Source organism: Equus przewalskii, unplaced genomic scaffold (genome assembly GCF_037783145.1).
Source record: "Equus przewalskii isolate Varuska unplaced genomic scaffold, EquPr2 ChrUn-10, whole genome shotgun sequence".
In the NCBI taxonomy this organism is placed as follows: domain Eukaryota; kingdom Metazoa; phylum Chordata; class Mammalia; order Perissodactyla; family Equidae; genus Equus; species Equus przewalskii.
This window is the reverse complement of record NW_027228747.1, coordinates 428776-451743: the sequence shown is the minus strand read 5'-3', so window position 1 is coordinate 451743 and position 22968 is coordinate 428776. Positions and strand designations below refer to the sequence as shown.

The following is a 22968-nucleotide window of genomic DNA, read 5'->3' as shown; positions in this document are numbered from 1 at the left end:
TATTCCTAATTTGCTAAGAGACGTTATCAAAACTGAATGTGAGATCTGTGTCAAATTAATCATTAGGAAAATGCAAATAAAATGCTAATAAGGTACCACTACATACCTACTAGAATGGCTAAAATTAAAGACTGACTATACTAAGTATTGGTAAGGATGTGGAGCAACCGGAACTCTCACTCAGTACTGGTGGGCACATGGTACAACCACTTTGGAAAACAGTTTGGCCGTTTCTTAAAAAGTTAGGAAGGTATCTATGCCAGAGAAATGAAAGCACTTGTCCACACAAAAACTTGTACCTGAATGTTCACAGTTGCTTTATTTGTCATATCCAAACACTGGAAACAACCCAAATGTTCACCAACAGGTGAATGGATCAACAATTGTGGGACATCACACCATATACCAGGAATGAACTATTGACACCAACAATAAGGTGGATGGATCTCAAAATAATTATGCTGAGTGAAAGAAATCAGACCAAAAAAGGATATATAATGTATGATACATTTACATAAAATTATTGAAAATTAAAACTAATCTATAGACACAGAAAGTGGATTAGTGGTTGCCTGGGGACAAGGTTGGGGGTCAGGGAGCGGTAAGAGGAGGGGACATGAGGAAGCCTTTGAGGATGATGGCTACGTCCATTGTGATTGTGGTGATGTTTTCATGGGTGTATACAAGTGGCAAAACTTATCAAATTGTATACTTTAAATATGTGCAGTTATTACAAGCCAATTATATCTCAATAAAGCTGTTTAGAAGTGGAATTACAAAATAATTTTAAGAGAATATTAGTGTTACAAATCATTAAAAGAACATATACAGAACATTAAAAAAATAACAACAGCCATGCTCTGAGATTTTAACCACAGGCAAAGTTAGCAAAGACTAGTAGGTTAGGGAGGTCTTGAAACAAAAGCAGCAAAAGCACTCATTACAAAATAGGGTGTCAAAAGTCAGGGTTTTGATATTTAGAGAAACATCCACTTTTTTAAAAAGTGTGCAGAAACTTCAAGTCCAGCAGAAGTGACTAGTTGGCCACTGGGGCCTCCCATTTTAAGAGGCATCAGTGCCAGTTTGTCACCGGGTGCAGGTATGGACCCACGGGCTTCCCAAGTCACATCCTGTGACTCTTCCAAATATCTAGAGCCAGAAACCGGGTCAGCACCCCTCCTGGGGACATATAAGACCCACCAGCCCCACCTCCCCTTCTCTGCTTTATCCCTGCCTCCTTGATATTTCAACTTAATATCAATCAGTGATCATCCAGCAATCCCACTGCTGGGCGTATAGTGGAAGGAAATGAAATCACTACCCTGAAGATATGTCTGCACCCCCACGTTCACTGCAGCATTATTCACAATAGCCAAGACATGGAAATACCTAAATGTCCATGGACAGATGAATCGATAAGGAAAATGTAAGACAGAAAGATAGATAGATAGATAGATAGATAGATAGATAGGCAGATAGATAGGCAGATAGATAGGCAGATAGATAGAGATACAAATATAGATGATGGAATATTATTTAGCCAAAAAAAAATAGAAAGTAATCCTGCCTTTGCAACATGAATGAACCTGGATGACATTCTGCTAAGCAAAATAAGTCAGACAGAGAAAGACAAGTACTGAATGATCTCACTTACATGTGGAATCTAAAAATGCTGAACTCAGAAACGGAGAGTAGACTGGTGCTTGCCAGGGGCTGGTGGGTGGGGGAAATGGGGAGATGCTGGTCAAGGGGTACAGACTGCCAGTTATGAGATGAGCAAATTCTGGGGATCTAATGCACAGCATGGTGACTGCAGTTAACAATACTATATTATATACTTGAAAGTTGCTAACAGAGTAAATCTTAAATGTTCTCACCACTCAAAAAAAAAAAGACAATTATGTGAGGTGATGGAGGTGTTAACTAACCTTATTTTGTGGTAATCACTTCACAATATATACATGTATCAAATCTTCATGTCGTATACCTTAAACAACATTATATGTTAATTTTATCTCAATAAAGTTGGGAAGAAAAACAAAATGATGAGTGATCTGTGAGTCTGGTAGCACAGTGGACAGGTTCCCATCCATCCTGAGCTTTGAATCTCTTGTCTGAGAAGGCAGAGATTGGCTGCTTTCAAAACTAAGGAGGCACCGCGGCATCCCCCACACGGAAGGACACCCTCCCTGGGGAAGGCGATAAACACAGGGCTTCTGGACGCAGGCGTGGGAGGCAGACACACGCCAAGTGGTGGCTCTGCCATCACTCCTGTGTCCTTGGCAGGATCCACCAGGGTCCTCCAGGGGTTCCCCAGTTAAGGGGGAATGAAAACATCTACCTCTGTATGAAAGGCTTTTGCACAGCACCTGGCAGATTGCGGAGCAATCCTGAAAAAAACACAGTTGTTGTCATTGTTGCTGTTATCATTATTAAAACCATCATTGAGGTGATGGTTGTTAAACTAGCACCTGAGAGCCTGAAGTTTGGTCAATACTCTTTCATTCATTTCTTTTTCATTAATTCTCAAAGCTCTTTCCGAGGCCGTATTAAAATATCTAACATGGTATCTGGTGCACGGTGGGCCCTCAGTGGTCACTGCTCATGCCCTGCCATCACTACCCTTGCCAGGCGGCAGGCACTGGGGACACAAAGATGAACAGGCCCAGGCCCATTCCTCAAGGAGCTCTCAGTCTACCGGAGAGACAGAGGGGAACCCCAAGGTGCCAGGGAACCCGAGGTCAGTGCCAAAGTGACTCCCAGAGGGAAGACACAGGGAGGGGAGGCTAACAGAACCTGGTGACCAATTAGCCACAGCAGTCAGGGGGCATGGAGAGTCCACGATGACTGTCAGGCTGTCGGGCCTGGTTAACTGCAAGAGCCAGGGCATAGTATTGAGAAAAGGCGATCCAGGGAGGCCGAAATTTGGGCAGGAACGTGTAAAGTTCAGTTTGGGTCATGCCGAAACTGATGCAATTTCTTTGGTGGTCCCCTTATCGGTGAGAACTGACAGAATTTGTGGAAGGAGAACAAAGCCAGGGCCAGAGATTTGGGGTGCTCAGGTTAGGTCTGAGGATGGCAAGGAGCCATGGGACTTTGCAGGCATGTGGCCGAAGGAGCCCTGGCCAGGAGTCAGGCAGCCTTTGTTCTAGCTGGAGCACCAACACTTACTAGCCCTCTAACCCTGGGCAAGTTGTTTCGCTTCTCTAGTCTTGGCATCTGCTAAACGCAGGTGAAAATACTCTCTTGCCATTTCACAGGGTGGCTGTGAAGAATCTAGAAGAAATTGAGAAATTGCAGAAGGCTATATAAATAAAAGGGGTCAAGTCCAAAGCTCTCTGTGGGAAAGCTGAGGCTCATGGTGATACAACTCGCCCAGGGCCACACCAGGGTTACTAAGAGCCATGCATCTCCAGTGGCTCTGCCCTTCTGTGATGTCTCAGTTCCCCTGGGTACTTGCTGGTAGCACTTTCTGTGGAACACTGAGCCTCTCTTGGGGCCATCCCAGAAGACCCTCAGACCCCAATCCTGCCTCTGACACAAACAGGCCAGTTACCTGCATAGCCTGGCTGAGGTCAGACTCTGCAGGATATGTTCCAGCCCAGGCAAGAGGCACAGCAGGAACCCACAGCCAGCAGGACAGCCCAGGCCCTTCTGAGTCCACACAGGCAGGGCTGGCAACTGGGAAATGAGACATGTCCAGCTGAGTGTGTGCTCCAAGGAGGTTTATTAGTTTCCACACTGGGGAGCCTCAGGCTCTTGCCCAGAACAAGGAGCTGAGAGCATGCGGATGGGGAAGCAAGGCCACTGCAGACCGACGGGCCTGGCACCTGTGGAGATGGTGATGATCCTGCTTCAAGCACAGCCAATTCACCCCTCTTGCCCTCTAAGCCTCTTCCTAAAGAGGTAGGGCTGTCCCCTCCATAAAGAAATGAGGTCCCCACAGGGTTTCTTGACTCGTCTGACATCTGCCAGCCCCCCCCAGAAATCTAGACCCAGGCCCTCTGTCTGCCTCCCCATCTCGGCCAGCATCAGCGACCACATGTCCAACGTTGTCAGCCTCCCCCTCACCCAGGCAGCCCCTGGCTCACGCCTAGCGCCTGACCACTAAAGTCTGGAGTGAATAAATTCTATCAGGTTCTCCAACTGCTCCTCCAGGCGCTGCTCATCTCCGTGGTTCTCGATGACCCAGTCGAAGCCCCCGAAGTTGTCCAGGCCACATTCTGACTCGGCGTCATCCACCCCTGTGGAGGAGGCATGGCGAGGTCAGGCCCCGTCCCTCCAGACGAACACCAGGCACCGAGGCCAGCTGGCCCCAGATGGAGCCCCATTCTGCCTCCCCTCTGCCACTCCAGGGCCAAGTCACCCACCACAGAGGGCACTTCCTCAGCCCCTGAAACACCAGAATAGCAGGTTCAGCAGCCCATAGCCCCTGGGCACCCACAGAGGGTCCTGCTGACTAAACTCTTTACTTGCCACCACCTACAGAGGGTGGACCGGGTCACCTAAAACCACAGACAACCCAAAAGGGCACTGCATTTTCATGTCATGGGAAGCTGGTTGCATCAATTTCTATCCCTAAATCCCTGACTCAACCCCCTCGGGAGGCAGTACATGCCATTCTCATCTGGCAATGAGAATGGTGACAACAGCATCGACCTGGATGGTCAGCTGTGACTATAAAGTGAGATGATGTGTATAAGGCACTCTGAGCACAGGCCTGGCCTATGGGGGCGCCAGAAGATGAGCAGCCCTTAGGAGGGGTCAGACCCATTGGATCGGAACTTCCCGAGTCAGTGACCCAGGGCAGGAAAGAGGCCTGAGCTGTGACCCCCTGAACTGCCACAGTCCAGGTTCTGGCCTGCACAACTGAGGCTCCGTAGTAAAGCTTCCTCTTGCCCCCCACCCCCATTACTCAAACAGGAGTGGGGTTTGTCAGGCCTGTCCTCCGACCCACTGTCAGCCCCCCACCAGGTTGGAAAGCAAAGGGGAAGGCCCACGGAGGTGGGTCCCAGCCAGACTTCCAGAAGCCCCCTGGCCTAAAGAAGAAAGCCCAGCTAAGGGCACCAGGCCAAGGTCGGGGGAACTGGACCCCCAAGGATACCATCCCCTACCCCAATCCACTTTCTAATCTGGAGGCACTGCTCAGGCCCAGGTCTCAGATTCCCTTTTAAAATCCCTCACTCACTGCCCCACGGCCTGCCGGGGAGAAAGCAGAAGACCTGCAGCACAGGAGTGGGTGGCTGGTGGACACGCGGGGTGGCCGGCCCGGGCGCCGGGCCTTGGGCGCAAAGGTTGTAAGCTGCTCACCTGGAGTGAACACCCAGCCCCGCTGCTGTCGGCTCTGCTCCAAGGCCACCACTCGGATGGTCTGCGTCATAGCCCCGTAGGTCTCCTGAAACCACTGGATGTCAGACACCCTCCGTGTGTCACTCACGAGCTGCAGGGAAGGGACACAGACAGGTGACCAAAAGGACATGATGTAGGGAGCAGCAGGGCAGTGGCGGGGGGTGAGGGGAAAAGAGGGGAGACCCAGCCCCACTCCGTATAAGCAGGAGTGCAGGGTTAGGAGGGGGTTCTATAGAACCCAGATAAGTGTAGCCCCATTCCCCATTATCACCCAACCAGCTGGGACAGACCTCCCTCCTCCCTTCAGGCAGCCCTCCCTGATCACTGCAGCCCACAGCCAGCTCTGCCCACACTGTCTTTGCCATGGTCACATGCGTGTGCTGTGGTTGTGTCAGTCCTTGCTGTGCGGAAGAGGCCTCATGCTTTGAAGTCAGCTCAGCCAGTCCAACTCACTCATTCCACAGATGGGCAAACTGAGGCCAGAAACAGATACTCTAACTGGTCCCTGCCCCCAGCATCTTTTAAAGCATAAATGTGATTTTTGTCAGTCCTCTGCCCTAAACCTCTCAAAGGCTTCCATCATTCTAATAAAATCCAAAGCTCTCACCCCAATTTACAAGGCCCTACAAGATCCAGCACCTGTTCCCCATCGTCTTCCCCTCATTAAGACCACTGCAGCCCACTCACCTCCTCGCTGTTTCTCAAACATGCCAAGCACATCTCCTCCTCAGGGCCTTTGCACATGCTACTCCCTCTCCCTGGATAATCACAAAGTAGGTACCCTCACTTCGTGGAGGTCTCTGCTCAAAGATCACGTCCTCAGAGAGGCTTTCCCTCCCACCCTGGCTCCTTTCCTGTCCCTCTCGATCCTGATATGCTGTTTATTTTCCTCTGAGCACTAACTACTCTCGAAATCATCACTATTTACTAGTTTGTTTGTGTGTTTATTGTCTGTCTGCCCTCCCCAGGGTCAGCTCCAGAGGGGAAAGGGCTAGGCCTCATTCACTGCTATCTCCCTGGCCCTAGTGCACCATCTGATACACAACGAGCACGCAGGCGCATATGTTCAATGAGTGAATGAATCAGGGAATAAAGGGCCCAGCTGTGCTTGTCCACACAGCTGATATGTTCACTCACACAATTAGTAAATAGGTATTAGAGCAAGCACCCACCGGGTGGCGGGTGCTGTGCTAAGCGCTGGGGATAGAGTGGTGAGCAAAACAGACCTGGTGCCTGCCCTCGAGGAGCGTACAGTCTAGTGGGAGAGACAGACGCTAAACACGCAGCTTTACTAATAACCGCGTCATCAGTCATACCAACAAGCATCTCAACCTTAACACCGCCAGGGCAGAACTCCTGATTTTCTCCCCGCGCCTTCCCTGTCTCAAAAATGACAACTCTATTTGTTCAGCTGCTCAGAAGAAAATCCTTTGCACCATCTCCTATTCTCACACCCCATAGCCAACACACCGGTAAATCCTACTGGTTCTATCTTCAAAATCTGTGCAGAATCAACCCCTGCTCTCCACTCTACCACCACTCGGAGCCAAGCCACAGCCACTCTGCCTGTCTTCCAGAAAGATCCTCAACCTGGCCTCTCTGCTTCCACTCTTGCCCTTCCCCCAGCAGTCAGGGGGAGCCTTTTAAACCTTACATCAGATAATGTCGCTCCTCTGCTCAAAACCCTCCAATGAGGCCCCATCTTACTCAGAGGAAGTCCAGGTTCTTCTGAAGAACCAGTACCATCAGACCTCACATCCGCCACTCACCCCTCACCCACAAATATCCATTCGGCTCCCTCTTCTGTCAGGTCCTACTCAAGCGTCATATCAGCGAGGCCTTCCCAGATGCCCTGAAGAAAACAGCAACCCAGCCCCTCACACCTGTGGCCTGCTTATTTTGCTTAGTATTCATCTCCACCTGACAGGTTCTGTACCAGGGCCTAACTCCCTCCATCCCCAGCTATAAGGTAAGCTCCCTCGCATTTCTGCACTGATGTATGCCCCCATCCTCTGGACCCACGCCTGCTACAAGCGGACACTCCTGGCTGCCGGAATGAATGAGGGAGGAAAACAGTGAGGTGCTGTGAGAACACCCAATGGGGAGCTCCAGTTAAGGCTTGGGTGTCAGGGAAGCCTTCCCTGTGAGGTGCCAGGTAAGCCAAGCTGGCCCTAACCAGGCGAGGAGGGAAAGGAAGGGCAGTGCAGGCGGGCAGAACACGTGCAGAGGCCCAGGTTCTGGAAGGAGCCTGATTTATTTGAGGAACAGAGGGAAGGCCGGCGTAGATGTAGCTTAAGGAGTGAGGAGGCTAAAAGGATACTAGGAGCCAATCAATGAAGGCCTAGAAGTCCATACTAAGGATTTTGGTTTTGTTCATCAGAACAACAGGACAAAGGCTTCTAAAGAGAAGAGTGACGTGAGTTGGTTTGTTTTTAAAAGGTCACTCTGGCTGCTGTGTGGTGAAAGGATCATAAAGGACAAGAGCCAAAGCCGGGACCAGTGTGGGGGCCACCACGATTGTCCAGGGGGGGGACGGCAAGGGCTTGGACCACGGAAGTGGCAGTGGAAATAGGGAAATAGACACATTTGAGATTATTTGGGGAAAGGCGGAGAGCTGGAGAAACGGGTTTTCTTAATGCCGCATAGACCGCTTACCCAGACCGGCTGGGAGACGCCCTCCACGATCTTCCTGCAGAAGAAGCCGGGGTCAGCCTGGCGCTTCTCCTCGCCCCAGCGGATCATGTCCCTCCGATAGGCCTCCTTGTAGGTGCTGGCATCCAGGAGTCTCTGGAAGTTCAAGCCATGTTCCTGCCAAAGCACATATGTCTATGCCACCAGCCTTTGAAACTCGCTGGTCTCTCCTGAAACGGGGGAAGAGCCATCCCTTCCTTGCCCGCCTCCCCCAGGATGATGCAAGGACTAATGATATTTGCACCAGGACAGAGGCCTGCAAGGGAAAGGGCCCTAGAAACTAAGAAATCTCAGACACTGGCAGATGGAAGAAAGGTCACAGGATAACCCAGAAATTGTTTCAATTTTTCTTTTAAATGTGTGATGTGGTTTTCTCTTTCACAACGGTTTTACCTTCCCAATTATTTCTGGCTTAAACTAATCCTGAAATTAGTTTGCATCCCCTGGGCACAGGCTTAACCTTCAACTAAAGTGGGAAATCTGAAAACACTGCATTCCATGCCCTTCCATTACCTCTTCTGGCATTGCTTGCCCCCATCCCAAAGTCCAGCAGGCGCGGCTTCCTCATCTGTCTCCTCTCCCTCACCCCCTTCCTCATCCCCAAATTCCTAGCACCTCCACTGAAACACCATCACTCCTGGGGCCTCCGACCCAGAGGGCAGGAGGGGCTGCTCTGACCACCCTGGGGAGCTGCTTGCAAAACTGGCCTTCCCTTCTCCAGGGACACAGACAAGCAGGAGGGGTCCATCCAGAGGGCCCCAGGACCAAAGGGTCTGAAAAACATCACTCACTTCAGGTTCTAGCCCCCCCCCCCCCGACTAACTCACGGCAGACTGAGGGGGTCGTGACCAGCCAGTCAAATCACCCACCTTGCCCTGTTCCAAGGTGAGGCTAGCAGCCACCTCCTGTTGGTAAACTAGTTTGCCAAGTTCTACCACAGAGCCACCAGGAGCATTACGGTCTGCTGGTCAATTATATTTCCCATTGCGACTTAAGAAACCAACGCATTAAGATTTCATTTTGGATTTGTTTTTAGTGGAAGTGGGGCATGGAGTGGCGCTGGACTTCCAAACAGCAGGGGCAGGCTGGCCTATCAGAGTCTCCTATGGAGGTTTTAAAAAGGCAAACTCCTGCTCACCCCACCCCCAGCCTGGCTCACAGGTCCGCAGTGGGGCCTAATCTGGGAACTTTGGAAGTAGATGAGTGGTTTTCAAACCGCTCCTCGGAGCCTTGGGGCTCCTCGGAAGTGCCCAGGACCCACTGAGGAAGGCTGAGAGCCCCCTGCCACCCTCTTTCCTCCTGCCTCTACCCCCAAGAGTCGCTCTCAGTCTGTCTACTGGATACAAGGAACTTGTGCATCCAATCTCATTCGGGAAAGGTTGCTACTAAAAAAATTTGAGAACCACTGAACCTGTTATGCCCAGGAGCCCCCAGGCTGCCATCCTATGAATGGGTCTGTTTAACTCGTGGGAGAAGACCCAATGGCACAGGAGAATGCTTCCCATGGAGATGGGGCTGTCGGACGGAAGACAGGGACAAATTCATTTTGTGTGGCCCCACAAGGCCAGACTCAGGCCAACCGACTGAGGGACCATGAGCACCTGGAAGGGCACACCCAGAGTCAAGGACGGAAACGTAAGCGATGAGGGGACTCTTCCTCGTGTGGGAAGCTGATCTCACCCTCCAGGTTCCCTTTTTGAAGTCTAAGGACCTAAGAATTCCTGTTTACTTTTTACAATCCTTTTTGTTTCAACCTACATGGTTCAAAATTCCAAACATACACATTCGTTTATAGTGAAAAATCTCTCTCCGACCCCTGTTCTCCAGCACCGTAGCTCCCCTCCCCGGAAGCAACCAATGGTACAGTCTCTTAGGAATCCTGCCCAGGGTTCTACACGTCCCCAACACCTGGAACGGTGCTGAACACATGCAGGCACCTCATAAATATTTGCTGAATGGCGGAATACAGGAGCAAATATATTTACAATTTTTCCCCATTTTTATACAAATGTAGCATTCTCTATACACTGTTCTACATCTTGCTTTTTTCACTTAACACTATATCTTGACAACTCATGTGACTGAATTTCTAAGGGGAGAATTCCAAGGGCTGTGGCAGGCCAGCTGAGGGGGTGATGTGTGGTGTCGTATTTTTTTGAGTAAAGGGACTCATGCAGACCTTTATGTGCGAATAACACAGCAAGAGAGCTGCCAACTCACGTCCACAGCCTTTCCTGGACACACTTTCTTGAACACGGTCTGAGGAGGTGGCCTGAAGTGAGTGAGGCCAATGGGAAAGAAGCTTAAGGTCAAAATGCCCCCAAAAGGTCCACCCCCAGAAAACCAAGTGCTGTCCACCACCCCGCCAGCAGTGGTCATAGGGACCCGGCCAGTGACTCAAGCAACAGCACAGCCCGGGAGCTGGCTCCTTCCGAGCCACCAGATGCCACAGAGGGACCACCTACCTGAGCATACTGCTCCTTGAGTGGACCCGAGAGCCGGAGGATGGCACAGACATCAGCTCCGAGTCTGTGGGACAGGCACATCCGAAACCAGTTAACCTAGAGTTTCCAGGCCCCAGGAGAGAAGTCCAGAGGGTTGAAGTCCCATTTCTGCTACTGGTGTCTATGTGACTCTGTCAGGTCTCAACTTCTCTGATCCTATTTCCTCATCTGTAAAATGGGGTAACAGTCTCTGTTCTGTCTCCCACAGGATTATTCTGAAACTCGAATGTGAAAGAGCCCTGAAACTAACAGGTCAAACAAATAAAATGATAATTACAGTGTGACCATCCATGCCTGGCAATACTCCGGCTCGATTAGTTACTGCCAGGCCCCTGAATGAGTTGTCTCACAGCCAGGGGCATTTCAGTCTCAACCGACTTGGTCACCACAGCATAAATCATTCATTCATTCAGTTGTTCAGTTTATTCAACCCACCATTTGTCAGGTACAGTGTTGGGATCCAGGTGACACAAATGTGAATAAGACACGTGATTCCTGCCCTGATCTGAGATGCTCACAGATTCACTTAACCACTGACAGGGTGAGAAAGGCGTTCTTATTTCCACGGTTCAGATGAGGAAAGTGAGGTTGAATGAGAACTGATTCACCCAAAGCAACCGTGCAAGTAAGGAGGGCAAAACTGGGAAAATGATAATAGCCAACATTTAGTTCCTGCACCTTTACTAGGGCTCAAGAATTGCTCCAAGCCCTTCACATGCATTATCTCATTCAATCTTTGCAATCACCCTATTATTATCCCCATCTCACAGACGACAAAACTGAGGCACAGAGTAGATAAGAAACTTCTGCAAGATCACATGTGAATAAGTGGTGAGTCAGGATTTGAATCCCAACTGTCTAATTCCAGAGCCTGAGCTTCTGACTTCTGTGTTTGGGGACGAGGAGAAATGTAACTTAGGAAAAAGTGGTGGCTGCTTCGTGGTGAGATATTCAGGTGGCACCCCCTGCCCTGGGCTACCCACAACCTCTTAGAACCCCTGTGGTGCCCAAAAGCAGCCTCCTGGTACCCCCTGCACACTGGCCTTCAAGAGGAGAGAAGCCCCACTACACTTTCTCCCTGGCTCCTCTGCTCTCCTCGCCCAGGCCCAGCAAAAATACTCCCACACGGAACATCTCGCTTTGGGAGAAAACACTGAGCCAAAGGCAGTGAGGTAAAGCAGAAAGAACTCATTCCTTGGAGCGAGACTAAAGCTCAATTTGAGTCCTGGATCTGCTGATTACTTTGCATCGCTGGCAAGTTTGGGGTTGTTATTTTTCGTTTCTTATCTTTTCAGAGCCTCAGTTTCTTCATCTGTTAAATGGAGATACTGACCAGTAACACCACACAGCAACTACAGACAGGTTTTTAGGGTTAAATGAGATTATCTATGCACACAGCGCCTGGCACACAATAAAGGGTCAATAAACCCCAGGTATCAGGTGATGCGCTGGGCAAGGAGGTGTCTTTGGAGTCAGACACTACCGGGGTGTGGTCTCAGGCAAATCCTTTATCTGTGTCTCAGTTTGCTCACCAGTAACAGATTAGGAATAGTGTATAAAAAGTAAACAGTGCCTTGATAGTAACTGTTATTAATGCTTCTTGGAGACAGAGGCCTACAGCTTAGTCTTTGGAGAGGTGGCCGCCTGGTTCGTCGAGGTGAGCATGTGTAGACTGCTGTTTTATGTGACAGTGACAATCCTCCACCTCCTGCCGCCCAGCGCTCGCCCCGCCCTGCAACCCGAGGACCCCTACTCCAAAGCTCACGCCATCACCCCGAACACACCCCCCCCGTGTCACGTGATGCGGGGATCACACCACCCTCTCCCCCTCCTTCCCCGCCCCACGGACACCTGCTCTGCAGCGCCTCGGTCACGAAGTCCTTTCCGGATTTCCTCTTCCCGCTGAAGAGGAGCACCAGCCGCGGGGCGCCTCCCAGCGGGGCCATGGGGCCGCCACGCTTTGCGATCCCTGAAGTAGGCACTTCTCCCAACCCCTTATATCGGACCATCCGGCGCAAAAATGGACGCGGCCACTAGGTGGAGCGGCGACCAGGAGATTCCGCCCCTGTCTTCACAGCTGTAGAGAGGACTGTCAGCCCGCATTTGTGCTTCTGTACATTTTAATTAATGTCTAAAAATTTAAATATGGGGAGAAAGAAGGCTAATTCCCAGGGCAGCCTGCTCCCGTAAAGAAGCTCCCCTACCGGGACTCACATAGAACAGTCCAGCCCCGCCCGGAACCCGCCGTCACGGCCCCGCCTCCTTAGCTGACACAGAATTGGACGCAACTATTTTCCTCCTAGGGGGATGATGTCTTAAAATTTCCTCAGGTGAACCTCACATTGCCTTGCACACAACCCTACAAACATTACGGGAAAAAGAATAAACGTGATAATGTTGAAGAAGTTTTCAAAGCTTCCTTTTTATTTGTGCATTTTAGTGCATGTGCTTAGGCAAATCTGTATTTGCCCTACAGTCAAAATGGGTCTTTCTAGAGATGAAACGAGGCAATAACGCAAGAGGGTTGTGTCTGGTGACGTCATACTGGGGGAGGAGCTTAGTCGAACAGACGCTTTTTAATTGTTAAACAGGTTTTATAACTGGAGAAGTCACGGCAGTTCGGCTCTTTAAGCCCAGCGAGAGAGCTGACTTCCCTTTTCTAGCCGCAGCTTCCCCTTCAAAAGTTTTCGGAAGGGAGAGAGCTGGGAATGACGTAGGGGACATCAACAGAATAGGTTAAAAAGCAGCTTTGAAGCCACCCTTAGGCAAGATTACCTAGTTTTATCCGGAGGCCAGCTCCCAGCAGGAGTTGGAGGGGCAGAAGTAAGGGGGGTGCAGTAAGGTCCCCTCCCGGAACCCCCAGGGCAGCCTCTGCCCGCAGCACCCGGCAGCTGGTCCCAGTCGAGGAAGTGGAGTTGCCTGGAGCTTTGACTCGCTGCCTGCATTTTTCCGAGCTCTTCAAAACAGAGCCTGCTACCCATTACTACCTCCATTTTAGGAGCTATAAAGTCATGTAAAGACAAGAAATAAGGTGGGAAGACCTAGCATTGATTTCCTGAATATTCAAAAGATGGCAGAGAAGCTAAGGAAAGAATGGTCAATGGTCAGATGCAAAAAGAACAGACTTCAGGGAGGTTTTTGTTTTGTTTTGTTTTAAGCAACTCTGAAAGTGCTGTGTTCAGAAGGTAAGACCGAGTTAACGCCACTGAGTTTTAATCCCATGTTGACACTTCGCAGGAATGTGACGTTCTGCAAGTCACTCCTTCATGGGTGCTAATGCTCACCTCAGGGGGTTGCAGTAAGAAGGAGATGAGGAAAGGAGATGTTAAAGTATGATAAAAAACATTTTGTAAAATTCTCAAGTATCGTCCCAATGTGGAGTTATTTATTCTGAGCACGTTGTGATTTTAGAGCTGTGATTCAGCATAGGGTCACATTCCAGCTCACCAATTTATTACTCCACGGAAGCTGGAATCCCTGCTCTCCAGCAGAGACTGAAAGGATTACCTGCCCTCACACTCCTGCCTCCTGAGTCCACTAGGAAGAGTCAGGACTTCCTTCCAGAGTCTCTTCCCTCACCTGACACAGACCTTCCTCCCACCCTGGAATTCCCAATCGGTGATCAGAAATATCCTAGCCTCTTCTCAGAAGCTTCACTCCTGCCTCACCTGAACCTCGCTGTCCCCTACTGCCCTCACGAGCGGAGGCTCAATTTCCCCCCAGCCCTCGCACCTCAGCTTAGACTTTGCGTCTGGCCTCCCTACCTCTCTGTTTCCCCTTCTGGACCATTACTCCCCAGCCTCTTAGAAAACTCTGGCCCCTTTAAGGCTCATACCACCTGGCTGAGCTCCTCGTGTCCCCTCCTCAGTGGTGACAACCACCAGTCCTGGGGGTTGTTCTCTTTTACTCAGCCACAGGCTCCTGCTCTTCTTTTCCACCCAGTTCCTGTCATCATTCTCTGTGACTTCAGCCCATCTCTGTGTGGTCAGCCCATCCAACACGCTGACCACTCAATGACCTGGCCTCGGACATCCAAAGGCTTTTTCCTCCTCTCCTCCTCAGACACCAGCTCCCATGGACACACCCTGGGCCCTGTCATCACCAGAAGCCATTCAGCCTGCAAATTCACATGCTCAGCCACCTTACCCTCCAAGATTCTCTGCTCCAATACTCCCCCAGAGCAATGCTTCCCTCCCAGGGCCCCCACTAGCCCATGGACCTCTTTACAGTATATAACATCTGCTCTTCCTTCCTTCTGCAACCAAGGGGAACATCAAATAAGTGGATACGTGTGGAAAACTTTTGTAAGCTGTAGAGGGCTGCATAAAGGTGAGGCACTATTTTTAGGGTAGAAGGGCTGGGCTCTGCTAAGGGTGAGGCAGGAAAGTGGAGGGGAGCAGGATTGTCTGATGAGCAGAGACAACCCAGGAAGGGAGTGGCCAGAGTTCTTGGGGATGCCAGACACGGTGGCCTCATGGAGGGGTCCAGAAGGTGATGCTTGAGGAAGCCAGTTGACCTCAGACAACAGAGACAAGACCCCCAGCACTCAGGAACACAATTACCCCTAGGAGTCACCCCTCACTAAAGGGGCAAACCATTTAAAGAGAGATTTGCCTCACCGACCGAGAGGGCAGCTTGGAGGTCAAATCTAGGCCTGTTTGAAGGAATCCTGCTCACTGTATTAACACACCCAGAGACAGCCTTAGCCTGCAGGGGGTCTGCTTATAGAGCTCTGCAGAGCCTGGAAGAGGGAGGACTGGGCTTTGTCAGTGCCCCTCCAACCCTGCCCAGGCAGAGGGAGCCTGCAGGGGGTGCCAAGGTCTGCCTCTCCAACGTAAGCCTGTCCCATAGTGGAACCAGATGCCATCCGGGCTCAGTGACACGACCAGTTACCCTTGCTTCAACTCCACACTTCTGATTCCAGTTTATCTTCCCACGGTCATTGCCCAGCTGATCCAAGCACTCCTCTCTGCCAGTGCTCGTAAATGTACATGTGGCTTCCTAATTCGGCCTGACTTTGTTTTTACCAAAAGGGCCTGACTGTGGCTGTTGAGCACACATTGTATATCTACTTAGACATTTCCTATGGCCAGAACAAAGGCCCTTGAGATAAAGGTGCAACTTCCCCCCAACGTAGGCATTTCCTTAGGGATAAGCATCTTTCCTTAGGCGAGGAACTGATTGCTGCACTCATCTTTGACCACCCAGCTCACCTGTGACCACTCAGCTGGAGACAACAGACTGCCACCCTGCTGTGGTCTCTGAGACAGAAGACCTACCTGCTGTTTCCATCAATCGCTGTGCTGACAAAGCAGACTCGTGACTATTGTAAAAGGGACATTTCAATCCTATGTGAAACATCCTCTCTGGGGGTATATAACCACTCTGTGCACTCCACTTCTTTCGTGCCCTTTCTTCCTTCGGGAAGAAAGGCCCTGGGTTATAATCCTCAGATTTAAGCTCAGAATAAACTCACTCAAATTAAAAAAAAAAAAAAAAATGTACATGTGGCTTGTGAATCAGCCCTCTGTGTTCAACGACCATTGCTTCAGGGGCAATGGAGCCTCGCAGACGAGGGACAGAATGGGGTGAGAGGTGTAAAGAAGTGGTACAACAGGGAAAGAGAAGAGGGGGAGTCTGAGTCTTTGGGGTGCTGATGGGAGAGAAGTCTATTCATTCATTCATTCATTCATTCAACATGTATTCAGATGTCTAAAACGTGCCAGGTACTGCCAGAGACGCAACAGTAAATGAAAAAGGGCCTGCTCTCAAAGAGCACCCATTCTCATGGGAGACAGGCAATTACAAGACAGCTTAAAAATGGAGCGTGAGAGACTTCACCCCAAAATTGGAGAGGGAAAATTGACATGAATTAACACTTGCCGGATGCTCTGATTATAAGCTGGAAATGGCTCTAACTATGCAAACGCCTGCAATACCCTTCCCATCTTTTTTCTGTAAAACACACTCCAACTTACACTTCGACACTGAGCTTGTCTTGACTCCCCCCATGAGCCTTCCCTGCCTGACCCCGTCTGCCTTAGATACCCGTTTCCTGTGCTCCTGCTACACCCCGGACTCACCCTATCGCAGCATCTTACACGACACTTCGATCAATTCACTCATCTCTCTCCCTTACAGAGCCAAGAGTTACTATTTATGGAGCATTTACGATGTGCCAGACTTTTTGCTGATCATATGACATAAACACTGAGACCACTGAGCCTCATTATAATGAAGAGATTTGCCCAGGAATTTATCGAATAGATGCGTGTACATGTGCTCCCTCCCTGGGGTCCCACTCCAGGGAGAAGGGGCAAAAAATTCCAAACCAACCAACCAAGAGGCAGAGCCTTAGGATCCCACTCCTCTCCTGACCCCCTCCCCAGATGCTTTCAGTGCCCAGGGAGGGGGAAGCCAGAGAAAACATCAGGTCGGCCAGCTCTGACTCTGCAGGATTCTCTAGCTTTTAGAAATGCTGCAGGCAGATGTCCCTGGAGGAGAGAGGCTGCTCACTTGAGGTGGTGCCAGGGTACCATCCAACCTCTCACCGGCCGCTACAACCCCTCCGGCACACCAATGTGGAAAGCTGGGCTCTCCTGTTCAGTCCTTGGTCTACAAATTATTTCCATCATTAGGAGGTAGACATATTACCTTCATTTTTATGGCTGAGGAGACAAAGGCACCATTGAATGAGCACAGCCAAGATAAATCTTGAGCGATGTGTAAATTAATATCAACTCATCTACAGACATGCCTCTAGCAGTCACAGAGCATTTACTATAGTTTGTAAATACTTTTAACTTCATATTCTTGTTTTATCACATGCATAGTGTAGGCAAGCAAGGATCCTCCCATTTTCAAAAGAAACAGTCTCCAAAACTTTAACTAACATCCCCAAGGATGGTGGCTACCGAAATCCAGAATACAATGAGAGAACAGAGATTTTTTTCAGAACAAAGATTCATAATTTAGGGAAATATTTTTGTTTTTCTATTAGATAATTTTGTAGCGAATGTAAACCTTGGAGCTGGGAATTAATCCCATTTCAACTACTGTTAAAGAGTGATTGGTTTCATTTTACTGTTTTTCAACAATCTTGGTGATAAAGGTTGAGGTTTATTTTCAAAAGGAGATTGAGAGACTTGTCTCAAAGTCAGGAGCTAGAAATGGTGGAGCCAGGCCCGTTTCCAGCCAGGGTGGCCCCCTGGACACGCAGGCCCTGCCTCGGCAGGAGTGGTGACCCCTTCCCTGTGTTTTTACCCCCAGTGCTCTTCTCACCCTTTACCAGGCTGGTGGAAAGCAAATCAAGTGGTGCCAGCCCAGGGCCAGGCACAGGGTAATGCTCCAAAAATGACTGATGAATAAATGAATGGGTGAATGAATAGGGGCTCTTTCGGGGAGAGTTGGGAGGCCAGGACTTCACTCCTGGGCCAGAACGGTGCTTTGTGGGTATCCTCAAGGCTGAGACCTCATACCCAGTTGCTCTGGTTCCTGGGGCAGCTCCGGGAGGCCCCTCCCTCCCATCCCAGTCCTCAGCAGGTCCAGCCTCCTGTCTCTCCTGCTGCTGCCCCCCTGTGGCCACTGCCAGGCATCTCTGCAGAAGGAGCCCTGAGCCAAGTCAGCGCTCATGGACAGGACAAGGAAGAACCTGTCTTGTAGCAAGCAGCTCCCCCAGAGCTCACCTCAGAGCCTAAATTCCAAGCTTGAAGAGCCAGAGAGAGGAGGAGAGGGGAGGGAGGAGGACCAGGGGGACTCAGTCAGGGGTCAGCAGCCCTGGGCTCTGGTCTCCACTCTGTCCCTAGCAAGCTTTGTGACCTTGGACAAGTCACTTCCCTCTCTGGGCCTCAGTTTCCACCTCTGAACAACAAAAGTGGTGGACTCATGCTCACGAAGGGCCCCTCCAAAGCTGGCCTTCTCCTGTTCACAAGCTGGGATCAAGAAGGTAGCAAGTGATGGCTAGAGAGGACATTCCTCCAGGGCCAGGTGCCCAGGTAGTTGAAGTGGGGGGGTGCACAGGCTCAGGGAGGAGGAGTCAGCTAAAGAGACCCACAGATGGGAGCTCAGCTGTTGCTTCCAACCTCCGGGTCAGCTTGGGGTGGGGGAGTGGCGAGCAGTGGTCCTGGACAATTCAGATGCGCACTAGTGTCCTAAGGGCTGCCTGGGGGCCAGTCTTCCTTCATGTCACTATCCAGCTATGACGGGACCTTAGGCAAGTCACCTCATCTCTATCTCAGTTTCTTCATCTGTAAAATAGAGATAGTCATGGTCTTACCTTCTTCCAGGTCTACTTCTCAGTGAGATAAGAGGGACAGAAGGGCTCTGAGAAGTTCGTGGCCCAAGTAGGTGAGAGGGGTGGCCTGTTTCTTTGCAGGCCTCATGTCACTCTTTCTGCCCTGGTCCCTCCCTACACAGCTGCCTCTGCAAGGGCCCCAAGGCCACATTCCAGATGCACAAAAGCATTTATGGTTCTCTGTTGGGCAACTGACCTTCCAAAGGGGGCTGCTGACACTTTCTCTCCACAGCGCGTAGCTTCACGTCTCTGCCTGTCCTGCCCCAGTTGGTTGACCTGGCCCTTTGATGCTGGAAAGCGTCCCAGTGATGACCTCAGTGGACAAGTCACTCCCCTCGGCTGGGCGCCTCCCCTCAGGCTCAGTAAAGGTAAGTGTCCCACGCTAGTAAGAATTTCTCCAAAGGGGCCCTGCCCTGGGGAGGAATTGTGGGTGGAGGGGGCACAAGGACCAGGAGGTGGGGACGTGCACGTTGGTGGAGCAGAGAGTGAGCTGCTGGGAGGCTGGCTCTATTCCCAGGCCCATGTCCTGCAAAATCAAGCCCAGTGCTTTCCTTCCCCCTCCCCCGATTCCCTACAAAACCTGCTTCACCTTTCCTCCTGCTTTCCCGGCACTGCTTGAAGATGCAGTCATCCACTGTCACAAGGCTGAGAAGCTGAGTGTGTCCTTGACTCCTCCCACTCCCCTGTCCTTGTGCCATCCAAGGCCAAGCCATTCTAATTCACTGCTCTAAATGTCTTCTCTCTCCCCGGGCTGTTGGCTGATACCTCCTACCTCCCTCCAATTTCGTATCTCTCCATTCCCTCCCTCTGGCTGCCAGCTACACTGCACCCACATGTATCTTCCCTCACACAGGCACCTCCGTGCCCCCCAAATGCCTCCAGTGGCACCCTTCCCATTTCTTATAGTAAAGTTGCCCCGGAGATTTGCAGGCAGGCCTGTAGGAACATGTGCTCCCTCATGAACAGGAACTTAACCATCTGGCCACAAGCCTGTTCCACTCGCACTCAGGCCTCACCTTTGCCCAGCCTGAAATCCCCTCCCCCATCACTGAAATCCTATTATCCTTCAAGGTCCAGCTCAAAGGCGACACCTCCTTCCTCTTCACCCCTTTGGCTGACTCCTCCTTAGCACTATTAAGAAAATACTTTTAAAATTCTGCTTTATGTTGAACTAATCCAGTTAGCCAGAGGGGCAAGGATTGGGGTCCCCACGGCACCTAGTGCAGCGTTGGGACTTGAATGCTAGTTAGCATCTTTTCCCTGCCAGCTCCTGCTACGTGGTTTGGGAACCAACACCCTCTCTCCTCCTCTATCAGTTGCTCACAGAGACTCCAGTTTCCCCTTAGAGATTAAGTAAAATAAAAATAACTACTATTTTAGACAGTATTGTACAGTTTGAAAATGCTTTTCATTTATCTTACAGTGACTCATTTCATTCTCACAACAACCTATGAGGGACGGTGTCTACAGTCTCCACTTTAATGAAGAGAAAGCTGAGCCCTACAGCGAGGATGGACATCATGCCCCAGACCCACAGGTGGGCAGTGGTGGAGACCTGAGACTGGGTTTTCTGACTCAAAGCTTGCCCAGGCCAAAGGTCTAGTTAGAAGAGAGCTGGGCTGGGCCTCCATCTGGCCCAGGATGAACGGGTGAAGGACAGGGCCTATTCTGGAAGCCAAGGGCTACCCAAGAGAGGGGCAGCACCCTTAAAGGAAGGCCCGCAAGGGGAGGGGTAGGGAGCACCGACAACTCAACAAGAATTGGTTGACAAGGGGCTTCTGCGGCTCAGGCGGCTGAGTGGTGAAAGGGGAGGGGAGGGACTGTTGTCTGGGTTTGGGGGCAACAGCCCCCACCCCCTCCCTGCAGTGTCCCTACTAGACCGGCTGTGAGCATGAGAAGTGTGAAGGGACCAGGAACACCTGCAGCCCAGAACAGGACTAGATGAGGAGATGTCCCTGCATCAAGGTGGCCCTTGGAGGTTTCCATGGCAACAGCTATGGAGATGCCAGTCCCATATCTGTCCTTGGGCCCAGCAGAGAGGGCTAGGAGTGGTTCTCAAAAAGAACACATGCCTCTCAAGGAGCTTATAGGGGTGGTACAGGCTTGAAGGTGACCCACCCCCACATGCTAACCACTACCCCCACCCCATCACCCCAGGATGGGTGTGAGTGGAAGGCAGTGGGGAAAGGCTGGGCCTGGAGGACCTGGGGAGGCAGGGAGGATGGGAGAAGTCCCAGGGGAGGTCACAGCTGAAGGGGCATTACTGAGAGAAGGCCCTGCTGAGGGCAGTGGAGAGATGGCAGCTGGAGGTGCCTGGGAAGGGGAGCGAGGCTGAAGAATGAAGGGCACAGATAGGAGAAGAATAGCAGGTTGGGAGACAGCTGGGAAATGAATTTGGGGGGCTGGCCAAAGGAAGCAGAATGTTTCCCTTTGAGAGGGAAAGGGCCAAGAGGGCGACCCCTAAATCCAGCGATTCCCCCAAACGGCCCCAGAGCTGAGCTCTTAGGTGGGGGAGCACCCAGAGGAAAGGGCAGAAAAGCCAAGTGCTCAAAATACCAAATATTTACACTGGAAGGACCCAGACCGGACCCTGGGAGCCAGCAGGGATGCTGGCAGAGTCCAGGGGGTCTACCCACAGGCTTACCCCAACCCCCACCCAGCCAGGAGCTGTCCCCAAGCCCTTGGGAAGGACGGAGTACTGTCCCCCAGCTCCAGCCTCCCTTGGCTCATCTCCATCCGCTGATCTATGACCTGGGACCTGGGGTCTCCTCTCTACCAGTGCTGCTGTGGGTGTGATGGAGAGGGAGCCTCATAACCGGAGATGGGCACGAGGATCACGGGTCAAGGGCGCCCCAGAGAGGGTAATCTGAGTGACCAATGTCCCTGGTGCCCTGATCCTCCCCAACATACCCCTTGGGTTCATGGCTCTCTTTTTCTCCGATTCAGCAGTTTCAAAAACCTGCAACTCAGCATGTCTACTTCCTGCATGGGTCAGGAAGAGGAGGGGGCTTGGGGGAACTTCTTAGCCTCCCTGAGAGTTCGTTATGCAAACGACGGAAATGGGCCTAGAAATGAAAGTGAGCAGCCACAAGCGGCCCAAGTGAAGTCAACACCCTCTGGGAACCCAGGGAGGCCAGTCTGTGTCCCCTCCAAGGACACTGAAGCCTGCCCACCTTCTAATCTGAGTCTCTCCTGGAAGTCCAAGGTCACCAGTCAGCTGCTCAGGCCGCATGAATTCTGAGCACCAGCAGGGACGAGCAATATGAACAGGCTAAACTAGGCCTCCTCCTGAGGGACGATGGTCACAGAGCCAGGAGGCCAAACCCAGGCCCTGGCCCTGGGCCAACCTGTGCTTGCTCCTCCCAACCCCACCCCCTCCAGAAATATAAGACTCCTTGCCTAAAGCCCCCTACAGCGCCCATCACTGACCCTCTGCCTAGGAGGAAATTCTTCCTTAGGTCTAACTGCAGTCTCTCCTGTTGCAGAAAGCGGGCTCCACCCGACTGTAAAGCTCCTCAAGGCGCCTCTGTATTCCCAGGGCCTCACTGTTTCTGGGACAGAACAGACTGAACGAGTGGACCTTCTTCCATCCCCAGCCCGCCCTGCCCCATCCCACCCCACACCTGATCAGTGAGCTAATACACACGGGGCTCTCGAACAGCGCCTGGCACGTCAGTCTGTGTTACATCAGCCCTTGCTGAAGAGGACAGGAATCAATCACAGCCCCCTTGTGGAGCCTGCAGTCCCTCCCCCGGTAACTGACTAGGCTCCTCTGACCTGGGCTGAAGTCACACCACATCATTCCACCCCGTGCTCTGCACACGCTGCGGGATTTCCGGAGAAGCCGAGTCAGGAAGGACTTCCTAAAGAGTAGCCTGGGGGGTCTGGGGCTTCTTGGGAGAGCTTGTCAGTGGGGCAGGCCCCGGGTCAGTGGGTTGGGGTGCGAGATTTGGGGCACTAAGTGCTGGGGGAGGCAAGGTGGGGAGCAAATGTGGAGCCAGGGCGCCACCTAGTGGCACCCTCTCCTCTCCAACCCCAGAAGCCTGGTGGAGGGGGAAGGGGGACCTCTCCTCCCTCCTCCACACCCTGAAGGGAGTGAAAGAACTTTGCAGCACCAAATACGGGACAGGC

General features: G+C 51.4%; 1 protein-coding gene and 1 long non-coding RNA gene across 12 annotated transcripts; one reads left to right on the top strand and one right to left on the bottom strand.

The window, feature by feature from the left end:
* Positions 1 to 293: 293 nt before the first annotated feature.
* PMVK (phosphomevalonate kinase) lies at positions 294 to 19121 on the bottom strand. 11 transcript variants are annotated; one of them, XM_008523131.2, is made up of 6 exons: positions 12396 to 12795; positions 10506 to 10569; positions 10261 to 10312; positions 8005 to 8157; positions 5311 to 5440; positions 294 to 4244 (listed from the first exon to the last, which is right to left on the bottom strand). In XM_008523131.2, exons 2-6 carry the CDS (start codon positions 10556 to 10558, stop codon positions 4108 to 4110), a joined length of 525 nt encoding a protein of 174 aa, XP_008521353.1. In that variant the 5' UTR covers positions 10559 to 10569; positions 12396 to 12795; the 3' UTR covers positions 294 to 4107. The 11 variants fall into 11 exon arrangements, with proteins under 11 accessions (XP_008521353.1, XP_008521351.1, XP_008521348.2 ...); XM_008523129.2 differs by having other exon boundaries at positions 10220 to 10312; positions 10506 to 10712; positions 12396 to 12787; XM_008523126.2 differs by having other exon boundaries at positions 10220 to 10312; positions 12396 to 12787.
* On the top strand, positions 19012 to 22961 carry LOC103552867 (uncharacterized). Its single transcript, XR_545346.2, has 3 exons — positions 19012 to 19205; positions 20261 to 20374; positions 22323 to 22961. It is a non-coding gene; the product is annotated as an uncharacterized lncRNA (long non-coding RNA).
* Positions 22962 to 22968: the final 7 nt, after the last annotated feature.